This window comes from Hypomesus transpacificus, chromosome 19, assembly GCF_021917145.1.
Source record: "Hypomesus transpacificus isolate Combined female chromosome 19, fHypTra1, whole genome shotgun sequence".
Classification (NCBI taxonomy): Eukaryota; Metazoa; Chordata; class Actinopteri; order Osmeriformes; family Osmeridae; genus Hypomesus; species Hypomesus transpacificus.
Genome location: NC_061078.1, coordinates 2,517,333 through 2,541,614, shown reverse-complemented (window position 1 = coordinate 2,541,614; position 24,282 = coordinate 2,517,333). Strand labels below are relative to the sequence as shown.

The window sequence follows — 24,282 nt, the reverse complement described above, 5'->3', positions numbered from 1 at the left end:
GGGTTGAGGGGAGCCCCTGCTGGTTAATGATGGAATTGCATCACATCTGCAGTTTCCAGTGGTTAATGTGCCTTTCATTGAGATTTAGTTCTGAGAGTTAGTATGTATCCTGACTGACTTAAGTGTTTTACATGGTCTGGTTTCCCATAACACATCTGCATTGATTGATTTGTATATCGGTAGCTGTTCTGTCAGCCTTCGAATGTGGGTGGGGGAAACTGCACCTAGCAGGAGGTGTGCCTGTGGGAATGTGAAATGGAGCTGTCTGGAGCTGTCTGGAGCTGTGGTCTAGACGTCGACGTGTCTAGCCGCCTGCGCATGTCATGCCCATGACAACTCGGGGTGATGAAAGTCAGAGATCAGGACGAACCATACCAGACTGACGGGGGGAACAGGAGATGGAGAATGCTGATGAGAGTGAAGCAGAGAGGGCAGAGAGATGAACTCCCATCTAGTACCGTGTTAAATTGATGCCTTCTGCCTGGCTCAACTTTGACGTGCATCTCTTTAACCCTAAAGCGATCAAAGCGCTTGAACGGTCTTTGATGTTTACGGGTGAGTGCAGTTATGACTTAGGGAAGTGAGGCAGCCCTAGTTTGATCCAAACGGCATCAATTACAGAAAATAAACGCAGACAAAACACCTCCGGCTTTATTTTTGTCGAGATGGTGTGTTTGACCTGGTGACCGTAACCAGGAAGTTCTTCAGTTTCAGCTCAGCTCTCCCCTCCCAGGCTCCCCTCTCTCTTTGCCCACAAGCCTGTATGTAAACACGATGATCGTGTTGCATGTTCCAGACCAGTCCGCGGCCAGCTGCTTGACCTTGTGACACCAGGCGGTGTCGTGTCACAATCTGGACGGGTCACCTCTCATCCCCTGTAAGAGGCGTTTTCCCTCGCAAAAAAAGGTTTCCAAGGAAACGGTCCATTCTTTTTGTTGACCCTGGTGCTTTTAAAGGACCAGTTCAATGATTAACCTGGGCTGCCGTTGAGCTTGTTGTGTTGTCCTGGCTCTGTGGAATGTGTTCACAGTGAGGCACCATTGATTTCTCCCTGCTCCGTTGTCTTAGGTGTCCTTCACATGGATACCGTGTACAGGTGTGTGTGTGTGTGTGAACCCACTTCCGCTAGCTGTCTCCTCTCGTTTGCATGGCTCAGTGTAGGAGAGGCATGACTACAACATAGTGACTGCTAAATAGGCTACAGCAACTCAGTCACGTACAGCTCGTATTTGCAACACATGATGCCCATTGACTTCAACTGTAAATGAAGGGCACGTCATTGATTAGCCAAGCAAAGTACTCCATGTACCACTCTGACCTTTATGCTCTGGGTGTAAGGCATGAGAAATCCATAAGCACGTCCAATATCTCATGTTTGACAGCTGTTATGTTACAGTCTGCTATTTTTCTGTTCTAGCGTCCAGAGAGGGACATTTTCACCGTCTGTCTCCTGTGTTACAGTCCAGTTCGATGGGGTGGAGAAGTCTCGAATGTCGCCCACCAAGGAGGGCAAAGGTCGCCCGGCCCAGCGTCACACCAGTGGCTGTCTGGTCAACACCAAGATGAACTCTCTGGATCCCTCTGCCCTGGGCGAGCGCGTTGACCCCGTCATGCCTCTGGAAAGCCAGTTGTAAGTCGCACAAAGAGACCGCCCTCTCCAGTTTGCCTCACCTTCGTTTTCCCGCTAATATCATCCCAAGTAAAGATTCACATTTTGTATCGCCACCTATTCCTTTGTTGGCTGGAGAGGCTTTGTTTGTGAGCATTTCCATTTTATCGTTAGATTGTCTTCTGACTGGAAGACCAGCTGTTCCTATCGTTTCAAACCCACCGTCTGTTCCCCTTCTTCTTTTTCCCTCCCCCTCGTCTCTCTCGGTAGCTGGTACCACGGAGCGATCAGCAGGACCGATGCTGAGACTCTGCTCCGGCTGTGTAAGGAGGCCAGCTACCTGGTGAGGAACAGCGAGACCAGCAAGAACGATTACTCCCTCTCCCTCAAGTAAGAACCCTCCACACACACAGACACACATTCACTTACATCCACTAAGCTCATTTGATTGATCATAATGTGGTTTATCTGAAAAGTAAGTATCTTATCCAGGAACGAGAGAGCAATACACACACACACATACACACACGGATTTCAAGGAACTTACACCACATGACAAACCATTGCCGTTAAGAGGTTAGCATCGATTAAACATAACGTGCAGTAGAAGCTGAACACACTGTTACTGCAGAGCCACAGCAAGTGGTGCAGAGTCAGCCTGTCCAGTATGGTAATAAGCTTCACCTTATTGACCTTATCTCCCCTGTACCTGACGCCTCCCCTGTCCTCCCCCTATCCTCCCCCTCCTCCAACTAACCTTCTTTGCCCCGTCTGCTCTCTGATTTGCTGATGTGTCCAGACCAGAGTTAAAATTGGCCCCTCTCCCTGACCTCCGGACCCCTGCCGTGACCCTTATCCAGGTCCCTGCCGAGTGTCCGACTCTGATTGGTTTTAGTCCTGTCTGACATTTTCTGCGGCGGTTACTTGAGCGCAAAGGGACGCGCTCACCTCCGGTGCGGTCACATCTCATTGGATCAGGGAGCCGTTGGCGCCGCAGGGAGTGGAGATGATGGATGTCAGCGGGAACGAAAGGCTCTGTACCTGACAACCAACTTCTCTCCGCAGGACACACACACACACATACACACACACTTTTGGAGACACTGGCGGCCACAAAGCATAACTACTCAGATAACTAGGCAGATCTACAGCACTGCCTCCTCCTACAGACCCCATTTGAAAGTCTCCCTTGCTGTGAAGATGGGATTCTGCGAGCCAGAAAAACACGACCAGATGTAAGACATTGCACGCTGATATTATTCATGACAAGGAGCCATTCTGGGCCTGGGAGGTGTCGGTACGTGAGGTCCTCATTTCGCCAGCCTGCTGCATCTTCTGCTGTGTCCTCCTGTCTGCTAACAGGAGACAGGAGAGGATGATGCTGTCCAGAGCTGATCCACTCTCCTGATGCTGCCTGACTGGCTGATATTATTATGGGAGCTCTGGGACTCCCAGAGTTCCAGAGCCAGTGACTGCGTCACTGGCCCCCATGTTGCGTTGTCCTGGTTGGAAAGGAAGCAGATCGAAGGGGTAACTCCGATCAAGTCAATAAACTACCTGCAGGCTGATTCCTGAAGGTGGCGTGTTTTGTGGGCTGGCGGTGGCTCCGAGTTCCAACCCCGCCATGCGCCTGCCTCGCCTGCTGCTTGGGAGACCCCGAGGCCAAGGCCAGAAACCCAACAAGGAGATCCTCCATGTCTGCCCGTGCTGAAATATTCATAGGGCCATGAAGCAGCACGTTTGTCTAATGCATCATTGATGAAGGCCCAGACTTCGGCGAGTCATGAGCCCTGAGAGCTTTTCAAATGGGAGGGAGCGTTTTCCCACTTGTCTCTTTTCCCCCTGTCTCTCTCCATCTCCTCAGGCTCCCTGTTCTCCATGTCTCCTCTCCCCTCTAAGTGTGTGAGCTCTTTTTGAAGCGTAAAACACGTTTAGCGTGGACCAGGCCCCATAGAGCCAGAGTGGGCCCCTGTACCCCTGGGAAGGAGCTTAACACAGCCTGGGTTTACTGGCTGAGGTGGGGAAGAAAGTGTTGACGAAAGGGGAAAATGGGAATTTATGCAGACAAATGTGTTTGATGCTGTACCACATGGGTAAACTAGAAAGATTCTGGTCGTTTCAAAAGCGAAGCTCTGATTGGACGCAGTCTGTGTACTGTGTCTTTGACTTTAACTTGAGAGAGACAGCAAGGCCTCTTCATCCTCATGTGTGTTGCTCTTGGTTAGTCCTTCAAGGTGATCCTATTTCAACAGGAACCTTTCCAAAAAGAAAACCGCACAAAACCCTTTGAGTCTCACCTCTTCTTTTAATGAGTCTTCTTTTGCCTGGGCTCGTCACATTCTTGCTCGAAAAGACTTGTCTCAGAGCCGTAGGTGTGTCTTCTGACTTCTAAATCCACGTTTCATTCTGTTTGTGCTGCCAGCGTGTGAAGAAGAATAATAGCCGTCCAGGATATTTCTTGTCCAATAAGACTTAAAAAGGTCACTGCTTCCTTTATGTCTTTATCTGTGGTCATGTGACATTACCTCTTCTGATGTCGTGGGTGTAAAGCATTGAAAGCACCATTCATGGTCCAATTTAATATGTGACGGTACAGATAAGAGGGGATGATTGCCGTCTGGCAGATTCATCTTTGAGGATGAGAGGGTCCTGAATCAAAGCCGACGCCCCCGCGGAGATGCACAGCAGACCTCCCCAGTGAAATTAATTCTAATTAGAAAATAAAACCGATCCGATAACAAAACGAAAGGGCCCGGATCTTCAAAAATAGCCCCGGTTTTTGGTTATCGGTGGGAGCTGCTCCATTGCGCCGTTGTCTTGGCCTCTGCCTCAGCTGGACTGAAACACGAGGAGCATAGCCAAACGCTGGCAGGAGAATCAGCTGGGACTCCTGTTGAAGTGTTTTGCTGTTTAAGTGCGGTGCTCTGAAACCCGAGGCCCGTGTCCTAGCAGCGCAGGGAGGAAGATGAATCAAGCACACTTCCAGGAGGACTTTCAGAATGGCTCCCGGTCCAAGGAGCAATACAAGACTGAGGGGTATTCAGTCCTCATCTCCTCCCTGTCATGATGAAGATCTGGCTAATGGCTGCTGCATATTCTGAGGAGGTTCAGTAATGGAGGAGAGCTGTATTAACTCCATGTTTACAGCATGGAGATCAGCTACCCTCCACTTCCCCAGCTCTCTTAAAAAACGATCATCCAGCCATTCCGTCTTTAACACTTTCCATCTACCCCATCTCTTGTTGCATCATTTACCAGGCCTGGTTCTATCTCACCCCACTTCTCCACCCCCCCCCCCACTCCATCTCTCTAAACTGTACTGATGACTATATTATTAAACTGCCAGCCCAGCCCAACAATCACATTCCACATCAGAGAAGCCTGTAGTTGTTAGTGTCTGTTTGGTCTAGAAAACAGCTACATCATGTTGAAATAGCTCCTTGTCTCTCGACGCTAATGAACAGAGGAAAGATTTCGTCTTGCGTCATAATCTGGCCTGAATTTGCATAAAGCGCTTGCCGTGTGTGTTGTTCTCTGTTCCGCATGTCCTTTTCTTATCGATGTGTGTCCCTTAATTGAACCTGTTCCTCCTGTCCTCATCTCCCCTGGCATGTGTTGTCCATGTGTAATCTCCATGGCTTCATCTCTCCATGTGGCAGTGAGACCATGTGGCCTAGGGATACACTAATACAGTTAGGAGATAAGTGAAGTATGGACTAGGTTCACATTTAAGATGCTTAGTCGGTGCTTGTGTTTTTGTAGATAACCGGCACACTCTCCTTACTTCTGTCTCTCTCCCTCACACACGCACACACAAACACGAGTGTATGTAGAGAAAATGGCAAGAAGTCATTGTCGAGATGTTGTTTCACAGGGTTTTTGTGTATTGACGGCGCAAATAAGATTTGCTCGGCTAGAAGAACAGTTGTTATTCCTGTTGAAGTCCTTACGGCAGGCAGTATCTTGGTCAGTGTGAGCAAGCTTGTTGCGAAAATAGCTTTGAGATAAATGTTGTCCAGAGGACTTTTCTCCTTTCCTCCATTCCTCTCATCCTCTCCGTGATCAAAAGCAGTGTCACGGCCCCCCCCTTCCCACCCAGCATGCTGTGGTTTACCCACTGCAGCAGAAAAAAAAAGACTTTTATACGGCTCCATTTCTCATTAAGACAAGACTTTAGAGCAGGAGATTAGTTAGAGCTGTTCGGCACACGCTCCAACTCAGCCTAGGAAGCTTGTAATTTGCTCTGAATTTGTTAAGCACTCTAGCCTAAGTGATTCTTCCTGGGTGCTCGTTAGACTGATGACTGTTATTGCTCAAAGTGTGGAATGCTGCCGGTCGTGGAACCTGGGTCCTGAATGGATTTTCACCTGTTACTGACTAACAGAACAGAACTGACTAACCAGAATGTTGAAACACTTACACCTGTCCACACAACTGTATGCCAATGTCTGTCTGTCTCTCTCTGTCTCTCTCTGTCTCTGTCCACCTCCTCTTGTGTACCTGACAATAAAAGACTTGAACTTGAACTCTCTCTGTCCACCTCTCTCTCCATGTGCAGGAGCAGCCAGGGCTTCATGCATATGAAGCTGTCGCGGACTAAGGAGAACAAGTACATCCTTGGTCAGAACAGCTGTCCCTTCGACAGCGTGCCTGAGATCATCCACTTCTACTCCAGCCGCAAGCTGCCCATCAAGGGGGCCGAGCACATGTCCCTGCTCTACCCTGTGGCCATCCGGACACTTTAGAGAAATCACTTCCTGGGTCACGAGTCGTCAGCCGCAGCCTGTCTGCTCTGGGCCATCTCACGGCCCTCCATGCTTCCACTCTCTGTCTGATTGGTCACAAGGGAGTTGGAAGAAGTGGAAGCAGAGAAGATTAATAACGCATACTTTTTCCTAACACACACACACATACACGCACACACACACACATACACACACACACACACACACATACACACACACACACACACTGACATTACGGACCTGCTCTTACTTCTGTCGTTCTTCATCTCATGAAATGACTCACTGTCACAGAATATGTCATAGATATGTTTTGTCATTTTGTTTTTGTTTACTACAAACACCCAACAATATAGACTCATTATAGATTGATCCAATCCCATTGCTGTTGTATCCTGCCATGGCATAGCTGACAGCCAATAGCCATCCTTTTCACACAAAGATATTTTGTTCTATGAGTCTTAAAAACGGAACAATTATTGATGTGTTTGTGGAACCTAAAAATTGTAACAGTCATATAACTGAAGGGATATCATGTGAGGTTGCGTGACATTGTGCACACTGGTACTGTTACGATGGCCAGAATTCTTTATCTGAACCCACCCCGTTGTCAACGAGAAACTGCAATGCCGTTCGCTTTCCAAACGGATGTCTCTGTCCAGTCACTGGCCATATTGTCTCATATCCATCACTATGTGGGTGTGCTATGGCAGCGACAGGGTCAGGAAGGCATTGTCTAGACAGCCAACTGTGTTTTGGAGACAAACCAGCCCTGAGTTCTCTGAGCCCATTGGCCAGGACAGGAGAGCTCGGCCTCTGAAGGGCCAAATTAGCCTTTCTGTCCCCCCCCCCGCCCCCCCCCCCCCCCCCGCTTCAAAATGGCTTTGCATCAGGAGAATGAAATATGCCTGCATTGTCTACCTCAGAAAATCTATTTCATTCGCCCATCTGCAGATCAATAGGTACAATGGGATTGCAGATATTGATCCTAACCCTCCTCCCCCAACTCCATCTCTGATTCCCACCAAATTGCATCTTTGGTTTAAGACTATGTTTTAATGTAAACCGGTCAATCAAAAGTTATTTTTTTTTTAAACAAAAAAAGAAAACAAAAAAAGGATTTTCCAGATTCCAGCATTTGTATGTATATTCACTATGATATTGTGTGATGTCAGTAAACAAATGTTTGGTTAATGCCTTATAAATGCATGGGTCAAATCAGTCCAATAGATCAGCTGAGTTACTTTTGACGATTGTTCTGTGACTGTAATTTATTAAGGGGAGATTATTGTTGCAAGTGTATTACTCCTTACTCTGTGAAGGCCTCTCGTTGTTCTGTGCCAATGTGACCGTCCTTGGACAGAGCTTGGATACCCCAACCTCATCATTTGCTGTCGGTGCTCAAGCTCCAGTTCCAGTTCTTCTCCATACGTCTGTCTGCCTCTGTGGCCTGACTCTGAGACACAAGTCGCAGTGTCTCCTGACCAATGGGATTGTTGAGCCTCACACAAAAGACTGCGTGGAGATGTGCTGGGCCAATCAGAACGCCCCGTTTTTCCAACCCAGCCTCTGTACGTTCAGCCAGATCTGAGTATAATATCTCCTCCTTTCTACTCGGTTCACTCATGTATGCGCATGTGTGTGAATGTGTGTGTGTGTAATCGCTCCTCATTGGTAAAGTCTTTAAGATTTGATCAATAGCTTGAGGGGGTCGTTAACTATAATTTATTCCTGAAACGGAGAGACAGAGACGGACACGCCCTTTAATTGGAACCCGATCTCTGTAGGTTCAGATCGTTCTCTGATATCTGTGACGTATGCTAAGCAGTCTCATAACCGACGGTAGGATCATTCAGGTGGCAGACAGGGACGGTACAGAATGGTTGGAATCTAACGCTGATTGGCTGAATTTCACTGTTATTTACAGAGAAGCATACTTCAGAGGCCTGAGAATGGCTTTTTTAGGTTGGTTGGTGAGTAGGTGATCAGAGAGGATTAAGGTGCACCAAATGTGACCTTCTGGGAAGTTCATGTGGCCGTCTGTGGGTGTCACGAGACTAGCCCGGACCTTCGTAACGGACCTGGATGATGTGGCTGGAGAGGAGCAATGTATGTTCTTGTCAGAGAGACATTTTTGGTAAAGCAAAATATATCTGTACAAAAGAAGCCCCTGTTCTAGAGATAACAATCCACTGTGGAAAGATGAGGAGGCTCCTGATTCAGTTATTGCTGCTGACAGAAAGATGTTACTTTAGAAAAGACCCTGAGTACAACAGCCGCCCTGCCTAGAGTATTTCCCCCTGGATTAAAGGAAGCAAGAGAGACAGAGGCAGAATGAAGGGGCACTCTAGAGAACAGACGAGGGGTTTTGTCTCAATCAGCAGACTCACTCTTCGCATTGTTTTGTCTCTATGGAAACCTGGAAAAGCCCTTTTCTCTCACAGAGAAGTGTCTTAGGTGTGTGTGTGTGGGTGTGGGTGAGTGAGTGGGTTTGGTTTGTGTGGGTGGGTGTGTGTATGTGAACTGCCATCAGCCACTGATTTGCTCTGGGTCTCTCTGGCCACAATCTGCCAGAGCATTGGTTTGAATGACTGCTTTTGTGTACATTTTCCTCTCATGTATGTCTGCACTACTATAACATATCTGTCCCTTATCGCCAAATGTATATACTGAATGTATTGTACGGGGACATAGAGGCATCATGTTTCAAACTAAATAAAGTACAGTTTATGAGTCCAACCATCATGTGAGCTATTTTTTGTAGGTTTCATAAAAATCAACAAAGCAATTTGAAGACCTCTAATTTGTCATCGCCAGTTACCATGGTGAAGCGCCGTTCAAAAGGTAAGTGCCATATTCAGCACCATAATATCTGAGCGTCAAGGACTGTACGTGCTGTGAATCATGAAAGAAGTAGTGGGGCCGCCACGCTTGTTAGCATCACTACACTGATTCTTCTGTTGTGTTGCACTATTTTAAACTCCATGCTGTAGGTTTTCACTTCCTGGATATCATCCAACCCTAGACGTAAAAACATACCCTCCAACAAATGCATGTTATCTTATAAAAAAATATTTTACTAGGATGTACTATAACTGTTGTATATTTGTTTGTTTTTGCCTTGTTATCTTATCTCTCAAGCAACATTATTCACAAAAAAGTATATATGTAGCATCCAGGTAGCTGTGGATGGCAGATACGGGGATCTGGTTTCCTGGCTGGCTGGTGAAAGTCTGTCCCTGGTGCCTGGTCACACACAGCTTGGCTGGGATTGGCAGCCAGACGGCAGAGACCCTGGCCATGTGGCTACGATACACTGGTGTTTATGAACATGGAGCCCATATGTCTGAGTGCAAAATCACACCGTCCTCGCTGTTGACATGGGAACGTGGGCTCCTCTCCCTGACGTTGGTGCCTGCTGTTAGACGGCACGGGACGGTGTGTGTGTATGTCGGTTCCACTGATCTTAAAATATACAGCCCACAGACAGTTCTGATCATCCTCAATTCACAGCACACCATCCATTTCCCTGCAGCATTGTTTTTGGGTACAGAAGCAATGTGGATATGTGTCTGGAGAATCAATGCAAGGGATAGGCCTAATACTGGGTGGCTTGGATTTATCTATGAAGATATCTAATATCTCGTTCACTCATTGGGGGTACTAACATTAAATATCTTTGGACTTGAAACATTTCACACATCTTTTCATTTGAATACATCAGAGATGCTCAATTAATTTCTTATCTTTCTAGTCCCCTGGCACCTGGTTTTCTCAGGAGATGTAACATTTCCGATCCTCTCCCTCCTCTGTCATATCACCCTCTCCCAGGGATGACCCACCTGGGATGAAACGCATCAAAGCAGCCTTTGTGGACAAAAGAGGGCCACAGAAAAGAATCCCTGGGAAGAAAAAAAAGCATGTCCTGAAAGGCCTGAATGCTTCCACAAGGGGATGAGAATGGCCATGTCCATCACAGACTCATTTCATATTCCGCTCAGTCATACCCGGCAGAAAGCAATCTCAGGTAACAGACTTGATGCTAATAACTCAAACTGGATCATTTAGTAAAGACAATTGTAAATGGAAGATAATAAGGCACCTTTCCCCTGTCACCTTCTAAAACGTCTGGGAAGGTGGCATGGAAGTCAGCCTGGTGTCTGAAGAAGCTTGATTAGGCTGCCTTTACCCCACTTTAAAAGGTTCTGTAAGCAAATGGAGATTTTGTACAGACACAATCTAACATTGAATAATCAAATGACTGTGCCCTAATTCATCAGTGGAATCCACAGGTCTGCGAAATCCCGCATTCTTCACCTGTTGAAGTTATGAACCAATTAATTATCCGTCTTTTTGTTCCACCTGTAATGTGGCTGCGAAAAAGTTGGAACAGAGATAGTCCATAGATGAAAGAGTGTGCCGAAAGGGTGCTGTGGGCTTGAAAGAGTAATGTTTTCATTTTACCCAGGTAGTACCGGGGTTGAAGCTGTGTGAAGCGAGGCGTGCAGAGTACAACAGCAGAAGACTTTGACAAAAATAAGCTATAATGAGCTCAGACTAAAGTGGGAGAGTGAAGAGACCGAGAAAGGGAAAGAATGGTCAATAGCGATCATTTGAGCAATTATTTTTTTGCCTTCAGCAGTTTTCTTCAGACACACACACTTCCAACTGATCTGGAAATGTGTCCCTGTCTTCCACAGCCAGAATACCTTCCTCGACCAAAACAAAAAGAAAAAGGACCCCCACCTGTTCCCTAAGGTCCTCCATAGAGGCCTGGCTTCAGACAGAAGAAAAGAAGAAGAAGGGCCTTACAGGGCCGCCAGTTACAATCTGACAAGATCTGTTAGACAGCTTCTGATTATTTAAACATGTATTTGATGTCAACGAACACACACGTCTTAAAAAGTTCAAAGATTCAAAGAGAGATATTTTTCAATGACTTCATACGAGCAGAAAAAACACAATTGATTGTTTGAGTTCAATGGAAGGTTAGATAACAATTATTTACAAGTGAGGGACATTTTCAAGTGGGGTGCAATGGCAGTACCACAACCATATGTACTGAATGCTACTTTTGACATTTTTCTTTTGAAAAGCATACGTGTTTCCATGGCAACATTTCTGGTTGTTGACTGTGGACTGTTGAGAAGAGGCCTTTTGATAAAGGGTCAAGGCCACAACACAAATCACAACACACAAAAAACGTGGGTTTCACACTATTGCAAAATTTGTATGTTTATTTTTTATTTATTTTTTATCATGCATCCAACAGCAAAGCACAACCTTGTAAAAGTGGCAGAATTAGTCTATGCATGGAATGTTCACAGTGTAGTCACAGCACTGTCTCCATGAAATGAGTCCCCCTCTCTAAAATAACCCCCCTACAAACACTATGGCACTGCATTAAGAACGCATTGTATGCATGTATGCATTTGACCTAAAACACATTCCAGCTGCATGTGACTTCGAAGAGGTGCAGGGTCCTTTGAAGAACAGCCATCACTCGCCCAGAGCAACCTTCACAGGGGGGGGCAAATTACCCACAGGTGTGCCCGTGTACATAACGGAATAGGGGACAGACGGACTCAAAACAGTGTTTGGGTGCCTGGCTTGTGAAAGGGCAATTCCCTAATTGAGCTGTCACATTCACAGATGCAGTTATAAAACTAAGCAGAGCAATTACTGAAAGCTGGAGGATGATGGTGTGTGAAAGGAGACTGTTTAATGTGTCCTCCCCCCCTCCCTTCAAGAACGCCCAGATGGGAGACAGTAAGACAAAGAGGCTCACAAATGGACTTGGCTGAATCCAGTAGTGAACAAAGACTTCACTCGTCTGTTCATAGCCACTGTGTTTAGACACTGTGTTTAGAGACTGTGTTCAGACACAAGAACATGGGAACCGATGCTGCTGTCAGTAGAGAAAGGCAATGCTGTTCATTTCTCCTTTTGGCCTGACCTACTTTAGCTGTGATCTGATGATGTTATACCAGTAGGATATAGAACTTGACGTAATCGTGAAATGATTGCTGATAAATGTATGTCTCAAAATACTGGAAACTATATAATTTCCATTTAATGTTTTAATGTTTCAACTCTTTTCCAAATGACTTGACGGATAATTCCCTTTTGTTTCTTGAAACTATGCAACTATTTTCTGCTTAGGTATTTGGTATATATCAAATTTGAGAATTCAGACGTTCAATTTGGAAGGCACTGGAAAAATAGTGACTATACATTGCCACCTAGTGTAGGGTTATGGAAACTACAACACATTGCTTTATTCCAAGTAGGCTTCCATTTGCATTCATCTCTTACACAAGGTCATTATCATTTGATCTCAGATAATTCAGACAAATACAATATCTAGTGGAACATTGTCTTAGTTCAATAAAACAGAACTATTAGATCAACAGAACAAAAGTATAAATCAAGTCTACATAAGGTACATGTTTGCTTTTATTCCAAGTTAAACACAAATCAAAAATGTAAAAGGAAAAATTGTCACCAAGTCCAAAAGACTAGTGGAGCTCTTTTGTGGCTACATAGTGATGGGTAACAGAGTCATCAAATGCCAACAGGCGTTGTCCTTTTCACAGAACTGTGTGAGTGTTTCCAGGGCTGGGCTCCTCTCTCGGGCCCTCCCTGAAGTCAGAGCCCTGGTCTTCCAGCGAAGATGAGCTCCAGGGCAGCCTGAATGTCCCCGTCTGTGGCCTGCAGTGCCCGCAGCATCAGCTCCTCATCCTGGATGCCCATGTCCCTGAGCTGCTGCATCTGGTTCTGCCAGCGACCCTGAGGACAACCGCAAAAGTAGCAAGGATTTCAACAGCCCCACAACAAAACTCCTAAAAGAAGAGTGTCATTTCTCTCGCTACGGAAACAGAGGGGGAGCACACAGGGTTTCATGTTGCATCATGGAGGACGCAGCTAGGAGCTGTGGGAGGGTTTAGGGATTCAGCGGGGAGAGCTGAATGAGGGGCCCCACCTGGAGGGAGGACATGCTGGAGGCCTGCAGAGCCTGCTGCAGAGCCTGGCTGAACAGGTCGTTACTGACTGGGGTTCCTGCCGGCATGGGGGGCCCTCCACTGGAAGGCTCCTGCTAAAGACAAACATCAAACACGTCAAGGAGGAGGAAAGGGACAGTTTTTGGTTGTACAAGTACAGAGTACCATGGACATACACATTTGTTAACCGGATTATTAAATGCCCCTTGTTCATAACAGGCTGAGCGGATTTGCGCCTTTAGGCAGAACTACAAGTTATGATTTAGCCATGGCTTGCTTTATAAAGCAGGCAAACAGGCATGAACGAATACAATTACAGTTTGATGGAAAATTCAAACAGGCACAGGTTTCCTGGTGATGTAATAATAGAAATCGTTTTTCCTGGCAGAGTCTCTTCATGTTGACCCTTCAAACAGGACAATGCACCATGTCAAAACATCTTGTATTTTCTCTGAATTGGAAAATGACAGCCAGTTACTGGGTGTACTTGAATGACCCGTGAAGTCTTCCGACCACAACTCAATAGAGCTGTTGATCGTTTCCCTCACCTTGTAGGATCCATGGCCACAAAGACGTCTGCCTATTCTGAAGGTAAACCTGGTAAACAAAGGGTGTACCTAATAAACTAGCCACCAAGCGTGTGTATGTGTCTCACCTGGCTTCCTGTAGTGGGGGTGACAGCACTGCTCTCAGGGGTGCTAGCCAGAGCCAGGGCGGTGGCCAGTTCACTCTGGGTTATGGGTCGAGGGCCCGTGGCCCCACTGTGACCCAGGGACACAGGCCGTCCAGCAGGCCCCCCTGCTCTGTTGGCTGGGCCCGCCTGGTTCCCCTAGTCAAACACATGACATCCAGGGTGAGCTGTGTCTATCGGTTCATACCATCAATGTCCACCATTGCAGCAAGTGCACTTACGGATTGGAAATCCTCGTCGTCATCAGACATCCCCTCAAACATGAAGCCTCCTAGATGGGGGACACACAAAGGAGACACAACCGTGTTGAAGTAGCATCAGAGCTGTGCTCAGGTCTCAGTGGTGGAGCCAGAACGATGTCCTGCTGAGTGACGCTCACCTGGCATGTCACTGTAGGAGCTGGAGGAGACATTACGGGACGAGCTGGCGCTGGACGGAGTAGGCATGCTGCCAGCCACTGAGTGGAGCACCAACATAATGGCGTTCACCAGGGCTGGGTGGGACGTGATCAACCTGCGAGACGCGTGTTCAGCCCGTGGAGTGAACGCATGGGATTACACATCCACAACATAGATATCACATCGTGAACGATATGGGTATAGGACATCCAGTCATTACAGCAAAATCACTTACATATCCAGCATGTTTGGGTCTGTGAATTGTACAAATAGATCTTTGTCTTGGAGCACTCCTGCAAGAATCAGAACAGCATTGTTAGGCATAATGTCATTACATGGTTAGAGCTGCATTTAACTCTGTGGTTTAACACTTGCTATTAGAAAGCAGGGCTTGGTCGTGATACTTGCCTAGTGCTACTGGGTCCGACCTTAAGCCTGGTGTTGCAATGATGATCTGGTCCAAAGACTCTTTATTGGTTAACATCTTATAAACCTGCAGAGAAAACGAAGGTTATGCTACAGATGAAAAGCTGATTGACGGCTGGTTCTCCTCAGCTGTCTACTCACAGACTCTCTGTAGACGGCATTGGAGTGAAGAGTCGTCTGCAACACACGGAACTCCCTGGCTGCAGTCGCTCTGTTCACTGGCTCTACAGATGAGGAAAGGACCAAGAGAGAGAGAGGCACAGGTGAGTAGATGAACGACAGAGCGTAGCGCTCCTCTTTCCGGGAATCAACTCATTCTTTTAGCAAGCTCAATTGTTTAGTAAACCAGGAATTGCCAGACTGACCTGATTTACACACATTGTTTGACAGAAATTAAAACAAGAAGTGCATCTTCTCACCTGGTCTGATGTCAGGTTCTGGCCAGGTTTTCTTGAGGATGTGGAGAGTAGATCCTGGCTGGATTCCACAGGCCTCGAGGGTCAGGTCATCTTTCAGCTTACGACCACAGTGCACCAGTTCTGAAAGTACACATAGTCAGACACGATTCATCTGCGTGTACCACCAAACAGAAATGTTATGTTAGTGATAGCTACAAACATTACTAACCTATCAGTTCAGGGTCCGGTAGCGAATCGGGGAGTTGAGCTGCTACAAGTTGCTTCAGAGTTGAGACTCTGTAACCTCCGGGTGGGACATCTCCAGGCATCGTCTCGGGAAAGTGGAAAATGGATTTGGGCTGATCCATCAGCTTTAATGACAACTGCCATTCTGTTGAAGCCATGTCTACTTTTGGCAAAAAAATAAGATAATGTAGCTTGTCATTCAACGTTATGTTTAACAAAGTGAGCTTAATGTAGTTAATAGTATACAATACCAATGTGCCGACTGGCTTGGTAGAGCAGATAGCTATTTAGGTAACCTACCGTAACGGTAGCACTTACGCTAGCTAACGTTAGCATAGCATAGCAAAATAACATTTGTATGATTGGATATGACAGCTAGCACTACATAAGATAATTCTAAATGTACAGTGGCATTAGTAAAACTCTAAACGGTAGGCCTTTGTCAGTCGAATTTGTTAAAGGGACAAACCCATCGAATGTATACAAAGTGTTTTCTACAAACCCACCGCTTTGTTGACAATCCATGTAGCTAGCTACTTCCTGATTAGTCACGTGGTTTGTTACTATTCCGACTGAATCGGACATGAAAAAAAGTGAAATGTTAAACATTTGCTAAATCGCTATTTGGCTAAAAGGTGTTGTTATTTCTCCTGGGCAGTAAGTAGATGGACTGGCCTTCACCAGACATGAAACAAAGATTTATATGTCACTGATTTGTTGATATGCCACAATTTTCCAACGTCCCACTACCAGCAAACGGGTCCGCTATAGCTATATTTGATCTACACGTAGGTCTATATGCTAACACCTATTGTAACCTACAAATAATTTTAGGTAAGTTTGGATCGTCCAGTTCATAAGAAATAGCCTACATTCATATACACGATTGAGAGAAGGGGGAGGTGGAAAAAAGCAAAACCATGATAAACCAATAGCTTTTCATGCTGTGTTCGTCAGCAGGGATGTTCTGACCGTTAGATTTTCCATTTGCCTTTCCTGGCCTGTCGTGTCTGAGATAGCCATTAAATATAGGCTAATGTTAGGCTATAAAGGCAGCACTTTATGGGCACCTGCAATTCCAAGGCATAAACCTTTGCTATTACTCGGTAAAAAAAAATGAAAAATAAAGAAAATCACATTGAAAATTATTCAAAACGGGGATCAGGCTACAGTCTGTAGCCTCAACCCAAGTTTTACTTGTAATATTCCCCAGCGGTGGGGTAGGGGCAGCACTTTCCCGTGTGTGACATCATACTGGACAAAGCACCAAGGAGTGGTTTCTTCGAGGGAATCGTTCTGAACCTAACGTTTATATAAACTGTGCTGTCCTAATCCCACACAAAGGGACATTTACTTGTTCAAAAGAGTTTCAATGTGGCATTCATTTGAACGAATAAACAACTCCAAGAGTTAAGCTCTTGTGCGAAGTCTGTTCAAATCCCTGCCGCTGGATGGCCGGGCTTTTTTAAATTGCATTCTCCTAACATGGTAAGTTTCCGTGAATTTGATTTATAAATTAATTAATCTAAGCTCAAAAGAATTCAGTGGAAATTGTGTCTTTTAGATGTGATATTCTTCCTGAACCAGACTGAATAACTCTTTGTCTACAAGCCTTCAAGCAACAGCTGTAATAGGTAGGGGCACGAAAGATCCAACTGAAAGGGTATCATAGCTGCATTTACTTGAACAAAACACATTGGTTCGTGAACGGCTACCAATGATCAGTGCGATTTCATGATTCATCGTAGTTTGAAGAATCTGATAAGATTGCTATTCATGACTTCCTTTTATATATTTGTCATGATGCTAATGGTTTGGGGGTTTTGAATGAAATGGAATGCGCCTGTAGTCTGTCTATAGAACGCGCCCCCATCAGACAATAAATTGAAACGCACTCTTCATCACTCACAAGTACATAGTCTTAATGTCCCCTAAAGACTATACTCACAGTTTCACAGAATGTAACTGTACTCTTCTTCATTATACCGTATATTTCCGCTGGCTATAGATAGATAAACTGAATAATAACTAATCATTTTCTAAACTGGATCTCTTACTACCATTCTTATTATTCCCTGCTTTATTCCATGGGCTTTTGTAGGGTCCCTGTGGGTAGAGTTTCATGGCGTCAGCTGCAAATCTGTTCTCATATTATTATTCTGGACTCTACGCTGCAGTGGAATATTTGGATGCAGAATCAGTGGTCTGATATTGCCCGTACCACATGACCGTTAGAGCAGCTGTGCTTTTTGGCAGGTATACAGTTTCCTGGTAGGACACAATAGTCTTTGATATTCAGCTACCAAAACTGCTTTAGATGAACTGATAACTGGAGATAATTGTGTTATCCTGTTTAGTATATTTTGATTGTCATTATTGGAGAGTCAATAATCATGATAATAAAAATAATGTACTAATTATTAACAAATATGATGAGACACACAAACTCTTTAATGAGGTTATACAGGTGGTAAACGCATCTTAGTTTTGCCTTTTGAAACAATGCAATAGCCTGCTTGTACATGGCCAGCTGTCTACATACTCGTACTGTTCTGAATGTAGCCCTGCCTCGAGACTGCAGCTGTGGTCAAATGAGTGTGATCGTTTGACCTCAGACCCCAAACTGCCAATGACACGACAGCAAGTGGAGCGAGGAAGAGGTAGATCTATTAGTCTTTCGGGAGCAGACAGGCATGGGACAGGGAAAGAACACTGAGTAATTCAATAAAAATCTTTTGATGACTTCCTGGTGTGTAGGAAACAGGCTCAGACAGAAATACTCACCCATTGCTTTATTCACAACCTAAACGCTGATCTTAGGGAAAAAGTTCAAACGAGAACTTACTTGACCATATGTCAAGAAATCTGACAATGACGCAATCTGGGTGTGTTTTGTATTTTTACAGAGCCCAGACTGAATAATCTTCAGATAGTCAGCCATTAAAATCTTGAGGACAGATATGGTATAGATTCTTGGACATTTCAATGAATAGATTTTTAACAAGCTGGCAATGTCCAGACATCCAGTGATGTGTGTGAAGCTTGACATGTGGTCCATATCCTTTCTGCAAACATCATAAGGAAGTTTGTTTCAAAAGGGTTTGTCTTTATCCAAGTTATGACCACATGTCTATCTGCACTAATATGACTAATTTAACATCACCCAAACCTGGGTGGATAGAAACTCTTTAAAATCTTGATATACTTGTTTGTTTTATCTCGTGATCATTTGACCCATTTGTTGTTTGGAAAATACAAGGAAAAAACAGACATTTCAGTTTTTGTTGTTGTTTTGGCAACCGTACCTCAATCTAAGGACTACACTTAGTTGGTAACAACAGCTTTTTAACTGCTCCCCACACCCTGGTGTTGCCTGACCTATAGCTATTCCCACTGCCACCTGTCAACCTGCTGCCATGGTGACCCGGGTTGGCATAACCTGTGAACAGTCTCGCTCCTCTCACGCTCCCAGATCCTCTCCATGGATGTTTGCAGGTTAAGTCGGGACAGGAAGGGAGGGGGCTGAGAACAGATAAAGAGAGACACAACTGATGAGAGACAATCCTGGACTTGCCAGGAAAGTACAGTAATAAGAGGAAACAGACATTTTCCTGAAGTTGTGATGATGTCAACATGCAGCTGTTACTAAGACTGACTCAGATACAAGTCATAACATTAGATTATTTTTAAATTGGATACATAATGGAGTGTACATAGTTGCCAAGTCCATACCTCTTTCCATCAGATTAGTAATGAACTGTAACTTGATCTCTCATTTCACACTGTATAGTCTTATATCCCGTTGTTAGAAGATGGGAGGGATCAGCTTTGTAGTTCATACATATGTAAGCACACACACACACACACGCTGTGTGCTGTTTATTGTCTCTGACGTCTCACACAGCAAGCAATGGAAAAGAGGCAAGTTTTTTGTTCTGCAGGAGTCAGAAGAGTGCACCACATCTAACATGCCCCCACTGGTGGGCGTCCTCAGTCCACCATTAGCATGACTCAACTGTTTCCTGTCCGTCAGCCCTGGAAGTCCCCCCGACTCTGCTTTTATGGCTTGAAAGAAGTGCCTAGTACAGCATACACTCTCTCTTACTTCCTCTCCCTCTCTCTCTTTGTCTCTTCCCCCTTCTCTCTCTTTCCAATCTTCAGAGTCTCATACCCCCTACAAAGGATTTTCCTACAGTATGAATGCAGGGAACTCATTTTGTTTACATTACATGTTCTCCCTCCTCATTACGTATTCCTCCTCTTAATGATGTTGTATTTCATTTTTATCCGATGACTCAGGAGGGTGGTCTGATCAGACGTGTGTGTGCTTGTGTGTGTGTTTTGTTCCCGCAGAGCTACGTGTAAAGAGGTCCACCCACGGTTCAGATTCCCCAGGATGACCATGCTGCCTCTCCTGCTGCTGCTGCCGCTGCTGGCTGGCCAGGTTCTCGGTGGGTGGCACCCCCCCCCCCCCCCCCCCAACCTGCCATTACCTCCACATCACACACAGCGCCACGGGAAGCGCTGTCGCTTCAAACACAACACACACTACGGGAGTCGAGTCATGTAATATCTTCAAAGCTTGTCCATACAACAGCTCAAATGAGAAAACTTCCCAAACTAATACCAAGACGTATAAAGTTTAGACTATTAAAACTTCAGGGATTTGGTCCATTTTCATATTCCTTCCTCGTAAAAGTCGGCCTTTTAGGGGGTTGGGGGTTTACGAGATGCCTGGGAGGATGAGATTCAGACAGTAAAGCTGAATTTGTGTCTCTCTCTCTCTGGCTGGGGTCAGAATAGAGCACCTCTACGGTTGGGCGAGGCCCTGTCTCAATACAGCTGCCGTTGTCGTTTTTTCCCCACTGAGTTAGAGACTGTGGTGGGGGAGTCTATCTCTGGTATTTTAGGAGGAGGATTGTGGTTTGTGAAGCCCTGCCTCAGCTTCAGCCTGGACGAGGGAGGCAGTTTGGGGTGGGGTGCAGGGCGCTAGACTCAGCAGAAACGGGCCAGAACAAAGCAGGACTCAGGCGGTTAGAGTGAAAGAGGAACAGAGGTTGATTAGGGCCCAGTCCACCAGCCTTAACGGGCATCTGGCCTCCTCATTAAAGGCTGCTTGGCGGAAGGCTGTCTCGCTGCCTCACATTAAGAGGGTTGGATGGGGGTGAGGTGGGGTGGGGGTGGTCACCTGCCGGTAGTGCTTTGTAGCTGTTTTGCAGTTAATAGAGGGTTTTTACCTCACACAATTCGATACATGGTCTCGCTCGTGGTTCTGACTGGAAGGCAGTGTTATCAGAGCACAATCTATTAATTGAACTCCTTTTTTCTCTACTCCACACCTAATCAGGGGACAGTGTAGAACCTGATGCACACTTCACATGAAGTCGATATTGAATGTAGTGTATACATTTACAAGACATACGTAACTGAATGGCTATGTTAGACAGGAAGTGTGTGTGTGCGTGCCTGTTTTTGTATGTTTGTGTATAGCTGCTTTCCCTGTGTGTGTGTGTGTGTGTGTGTGTGTGTGTGTGTGTGTGTGTGTGTGTGTGTGTGTGTGTGTGTGTGTGTGTGTGTGTGTGTGTGTGTGTGACTGTGTGCCGGTGTGTGTGAGAGAATCTGTGTATTTGCATGCCTCTGGTGGTGGTTTCCTTGTGTGTGTGTGTGTGCATGTGTGACTGCCTTGAACGTTCTTCTACAGTGTTTGCGTGTAAAACTGTGTGTATGTGTGACAGAGAGAGAGAGAGACAGAGAGAGAGAGAGAGAGAGGCAGAGACAGAGAGACAAAGACAGAGACAGAGAGAGAGAGTTTGTCTGTGTGACCCTGGGTCCTGCGGGCCTGTTGTCTCCAGTTACCTGATTCGGATTACGGAGCTGTAATCCCACTTGTCTTGTGCAGTGTCACTCCTCTGTTACACCATTAAAGTCCCATATCTCCACACCGGATTACGCTCTGCTGGGGCCTGCTTTCCCTGCACTCTCCTCATCCAGGGAACAGTTAGTTTGGAGCAACCAAAAAAAACTCTAGCAGAGAGATTGTGTTCTGAGGTTGTCAGTACACAGCAGCCACTACATTGCCTTTTGCTGGCTCTGTCTCTGACTCAGAAGAGGGGAACGGATGATGTATCACTCTTAGTGTACCCGCTCCCCGCGGTAAACTCATCCGGCGCTGCACAGCGCAGCTGTTGTGTCTACTGTTCAGTATTGAGCCTCATGCCTAATGGGCTTGTGCTTGACACGTCGACAGGTCTGCTCCCATCAACAGACTGGTAACCACAGTCATAGAATCATCACTCGACTAGCGGTGTGTTCGTTGGTTGTCGTACGAGATGAAGTTAAGTGGCGGTTCACTGCTCTATGCTAAGCCACGGCCAAGAAACAAAGTGAAACAGCAGAAGTACCGGGACACTCGCTTCCTAATTGCTTGTTGTTTCGCTCTCAATTTCGACAGCACTGCCACCAGCCTTGCCAGGTCTTGCCATTTCCAGATTTTAGCATCCACGCATTAACTGGCTAACTGCATTCATGAAAATGCAAAAAATAGTAAGCTGACCTGGATTCCGTTTTAATGATGACGGGAGCTTTGAGGTAATTCAAAATTAATTATGAAAATTGAATAGATTACGTCTCGTGGGGCGGTCAGCGGCAGACAGTACGGGTGGGCCTCGGAGCGTGAATAAGACCCGCTCACGCCCGGATCTCCTGTGTACCCTTTGAGTTCATCTAACTGCCAATGCCCTCTCCCTGTCCTCCTTTTGCTTTTTCACAGCAATTGATTCTGTAGAGAGAGGGGACGTTTTAGCCCACGCTGAAATTCAATTTAGGGTTATTACCCCGTATCAGTGATGTTCTTGCTAATTTGATTGCAGCCAGTGAAGTATCCTTTTAAAAACAATCGAGGACAGGCTCCACTAAGATTGCTTTTGCTGCGATGCATACTTAATGTCAGTCCGCTGGTTTGCTTTCTGTGTACCCCCCCCCCCCCCCCCCTCCTATTGCTTCACTGTACCCATTGAAACAGAGTGCATTGCCCACCAAGCACCTCATCATTATTTCAAGAAGTACTGAAAAAGCTTCCTCGTGGAATTGCTTAAAAATTGATAAGGGTAATGTGTCGAGATTGCAGTTTTGGTTTGAATAGCCTAAAGCCATATGATGGTTGGCTTTGTGTGTGCTGGGCTGTGATGATGAGGATGAACAAAACACTGATCTGTGCTTAGAAAGCATGGCACTGCGTAGCCTCCCCTAGCTATCTGCCTGTTTGACAGGAGTGCGTGTGTGTGTGTGTGTGGGGGGGGGGGGGGGGGGGGGGGGGGGGGGGGGCTGCGAGGTGCTATGTCTCAGTAGAGGTGGGGTCAGCCTGACCCGGACAAAAAGCCAGACAGACAGACAAGCTGCCAGTCCCTGTGGTGATACACACCTCCAGCTGACCTGACTGATGGACAGAGGGCAGTGTTGGTTAGAGCCTGTGGAGGATCTGAAAGTTGAATACATGACCCTGGCCCTCCCTGGCATGTCTTTTGTTATTACCCAGGGTCAGAGGTCAACCACTTTTCTTATAGGAGGGATTAAAACCCAACCCTTCTGCCACCCTGCAATAATAGAATTTGGGTTTTCTTCATCAACCTCTGTGGCTTCCCTGTAATCATATGCATGGAGCGTCGCCTCGCCTTAACCCTCCGTCATTAGGATTTAACAGCAGAAAGATCTCAATCCCCTCCTCCTTCTCTTAGTTCCTCCTCAGCCTCCCTCCCTCCCTCCCTCTCTCTGTGTTCCTCCCTGGTTGTCTGTCTCTCCCGTCTGGGAGGTAAAGGCTTGTCCTTATCTCCTGGCTCTTCTGCAACTGGCCCTATTATCAGCCTGCCGGAGACCATTAATAGGTTATTGACGGGATATGAGACCAGCTCCCTCTGATAAAGCACCAGTCTGCAGAGAGGAGAAGATGGAGAGAGCATTAAAGACAAGAGGGAGACAGGGAGAGAGTGACGAGAGAATATCTGAAACAGAGAGAGAGAGAGAGAGGAAAGAGGAAACGCTGTGCATCTTGATTTATGACTGTTGCTGAAAATAAGCGAGCTGGACTCTCCTGTCTGCCCCAGCAGCTAGACACTCCATTGCTAATATATCTCTCACTGGTCCCTTCCTCCATGATAGCTGTGTGTAGCATGGCTTAGACTGGATTAAGTGGTGATTGTCCTATGTGTCCTAATTCTCCCCCCCCACCACCACCACCACCATAAACTCTGCTGGAACCAGACCAACACAATGCCCTCCATTTTGTGCCTCCTTCACAGAGATTGTGTGATATATGAGAGTCATGTTACATCATACTACATGTGCCACCACATACCTTGAGTTATCCAGATGTCTTGTTTTACGGATATCCCTCTCTGTAGAGATCAGAAAGTCCACATTCGTCCAAAAGGGGCCACAAGGCTTTAATCTGTAAATTGTTTAGAAAGCTCTGAGGTAGCAAAGGCAGAAATGCTATGGTATGTATGGCAGAAGTATCAAAGCTTTTTAGAGGTGTGCAACTAATGTCTGAAACTGCAGTTCTTTTAAGCACCAGATGGGGGGCATTGTTGTCAAAGCATTTTGACCTTAGTTCATGCCTCACAAGGCAGAACAGCAGCTACAGTAGGTTTTCTGTGTGTTTTGTATCTGTTTGCTTTACTAAGTAAACATCACTATGGCAATTTGCCCTCCAATGTTGCTGCATGATTTGCTTTGTGTTTTGTTTGCACCCATGTGATCAAAAGTGTGTTTTTCTC

General features: G+C 46.0%; 3 protein-coding genes across 5 annotated transcripts in view; 2 read left to right on the top strand and 1 right to left on the bottom strand.

Moving 5' to 3' along the window:
* Positions 1 to 9,090, top strand: part of LOC124482184 (SH2 domain-containing adapter protein F-like) — a 74,425-nt gene extending 65,335 nt beyond the window's left edge. For both annotated transcript variants that reach the window (XM_047042596.1, XM_047042595.1), the window contains 3 exons: positions 1,462 to 1,630; positions 1,880 to 1,999; positions 6,168 to 9,090. In XM_047042596.1, the coding sequence (XP_046898552.1) occupies positions 1,462 to 1,630; positions 1,880 to 1,999; positions 6,168 to 6,354 (476 nt within the window). In that variant the 3' untranslated portion in view covers positions 6,355 to 9,090. The remainder of the gene's footprint in view (positions 1 to 1,461; positions 1,631 to 1,879; positions 2,000 to 6,167) is intronic.
* Positions 9,091 to 12,789: 3,699 nt separating this feature from the next.
* On the bottom strand, positions 12,790 to 16,101 carry LOC124481546 (ubiquitin-like protein 7). Of its 2 annotated transcripts, none has more exons than XM_047041589.1 (11): positions 16,018 to 16,101; positions 15,495 to 15,671; positions 15,287 to 15,406; positions 15,009 to 15,091; positions 14,850 to 14,934; positions 14,677 to 14,734; positions 14,423 to 14,556; positions 14,265 to 14,314; positions 14,008 to 14,181; positions 13,334 to 13,447; positions 12,790 to 13,140 (listed from the first exon to the last, which is right to left on the bottom strand). In XM_047041589.1, the coding sequence occupies exons 1-11, from the start codon at positions 16,094 to 16,096 to the stop codon at positions 13,000 to 13,002; spliced, it is 1,215 nt and encodes a 404-aa protein (XP_046897545.1). In that variant the 5' UTR covers positions 16,097 to 16,101; the 3' UTR covers positions 12,790 to 12,999. The 2 variants fall into 2 exon arrangements, with proteins under 2 accessions (XP_046897545.1, XP_046897547.1); XM_047041591.1 differs by having other exon boundaries at positions 13,334 to 13,444.
* A 585-nt stretch (positions 16,102 to 16,686) lies between these two features.
* Positions 16,687 to 24,282, top strand: part of cd276 (CD276 molecule) — a 51,355-nt gene continuing 43,759 nt past the window's right edge. Inside the window, 2 exon segments of the mRNA XM_047041592.1 lie at positions 16,687 to 16,999; positions 19,865 to 19,962. Coding sequence (XP_046897548.1) covers positions 19,908 to 19,962 — 55 coding nt within the window. The 5' untranslated portion in view covers positions 16,687 to 16,999; positions 19,865 to 19,907.

Coding starts and splice junctions, on each gene's coding strand:
- LOC124481546 (XM_047041589.1), bottom strand. CDS start 16,096: ATGTCCGATTCAGTCGGAATAGTAACAAACCACGTGACTAATCAGGAA. Junction 14,935..15,008: donor ATGCCGTCTACAGAGAGTCT/GTGAGTAGACAG, acceptor TTTTCTCTGCAG/GTTTATAAGATGTTAACCAA. Junction 14,182..14,264: donor ACGACGAGGATTTCCAATCC/GTAAGTGCACTT, acceptor GTGTTTGACTAG/GGGAACCAGGCGGGCCCAGC.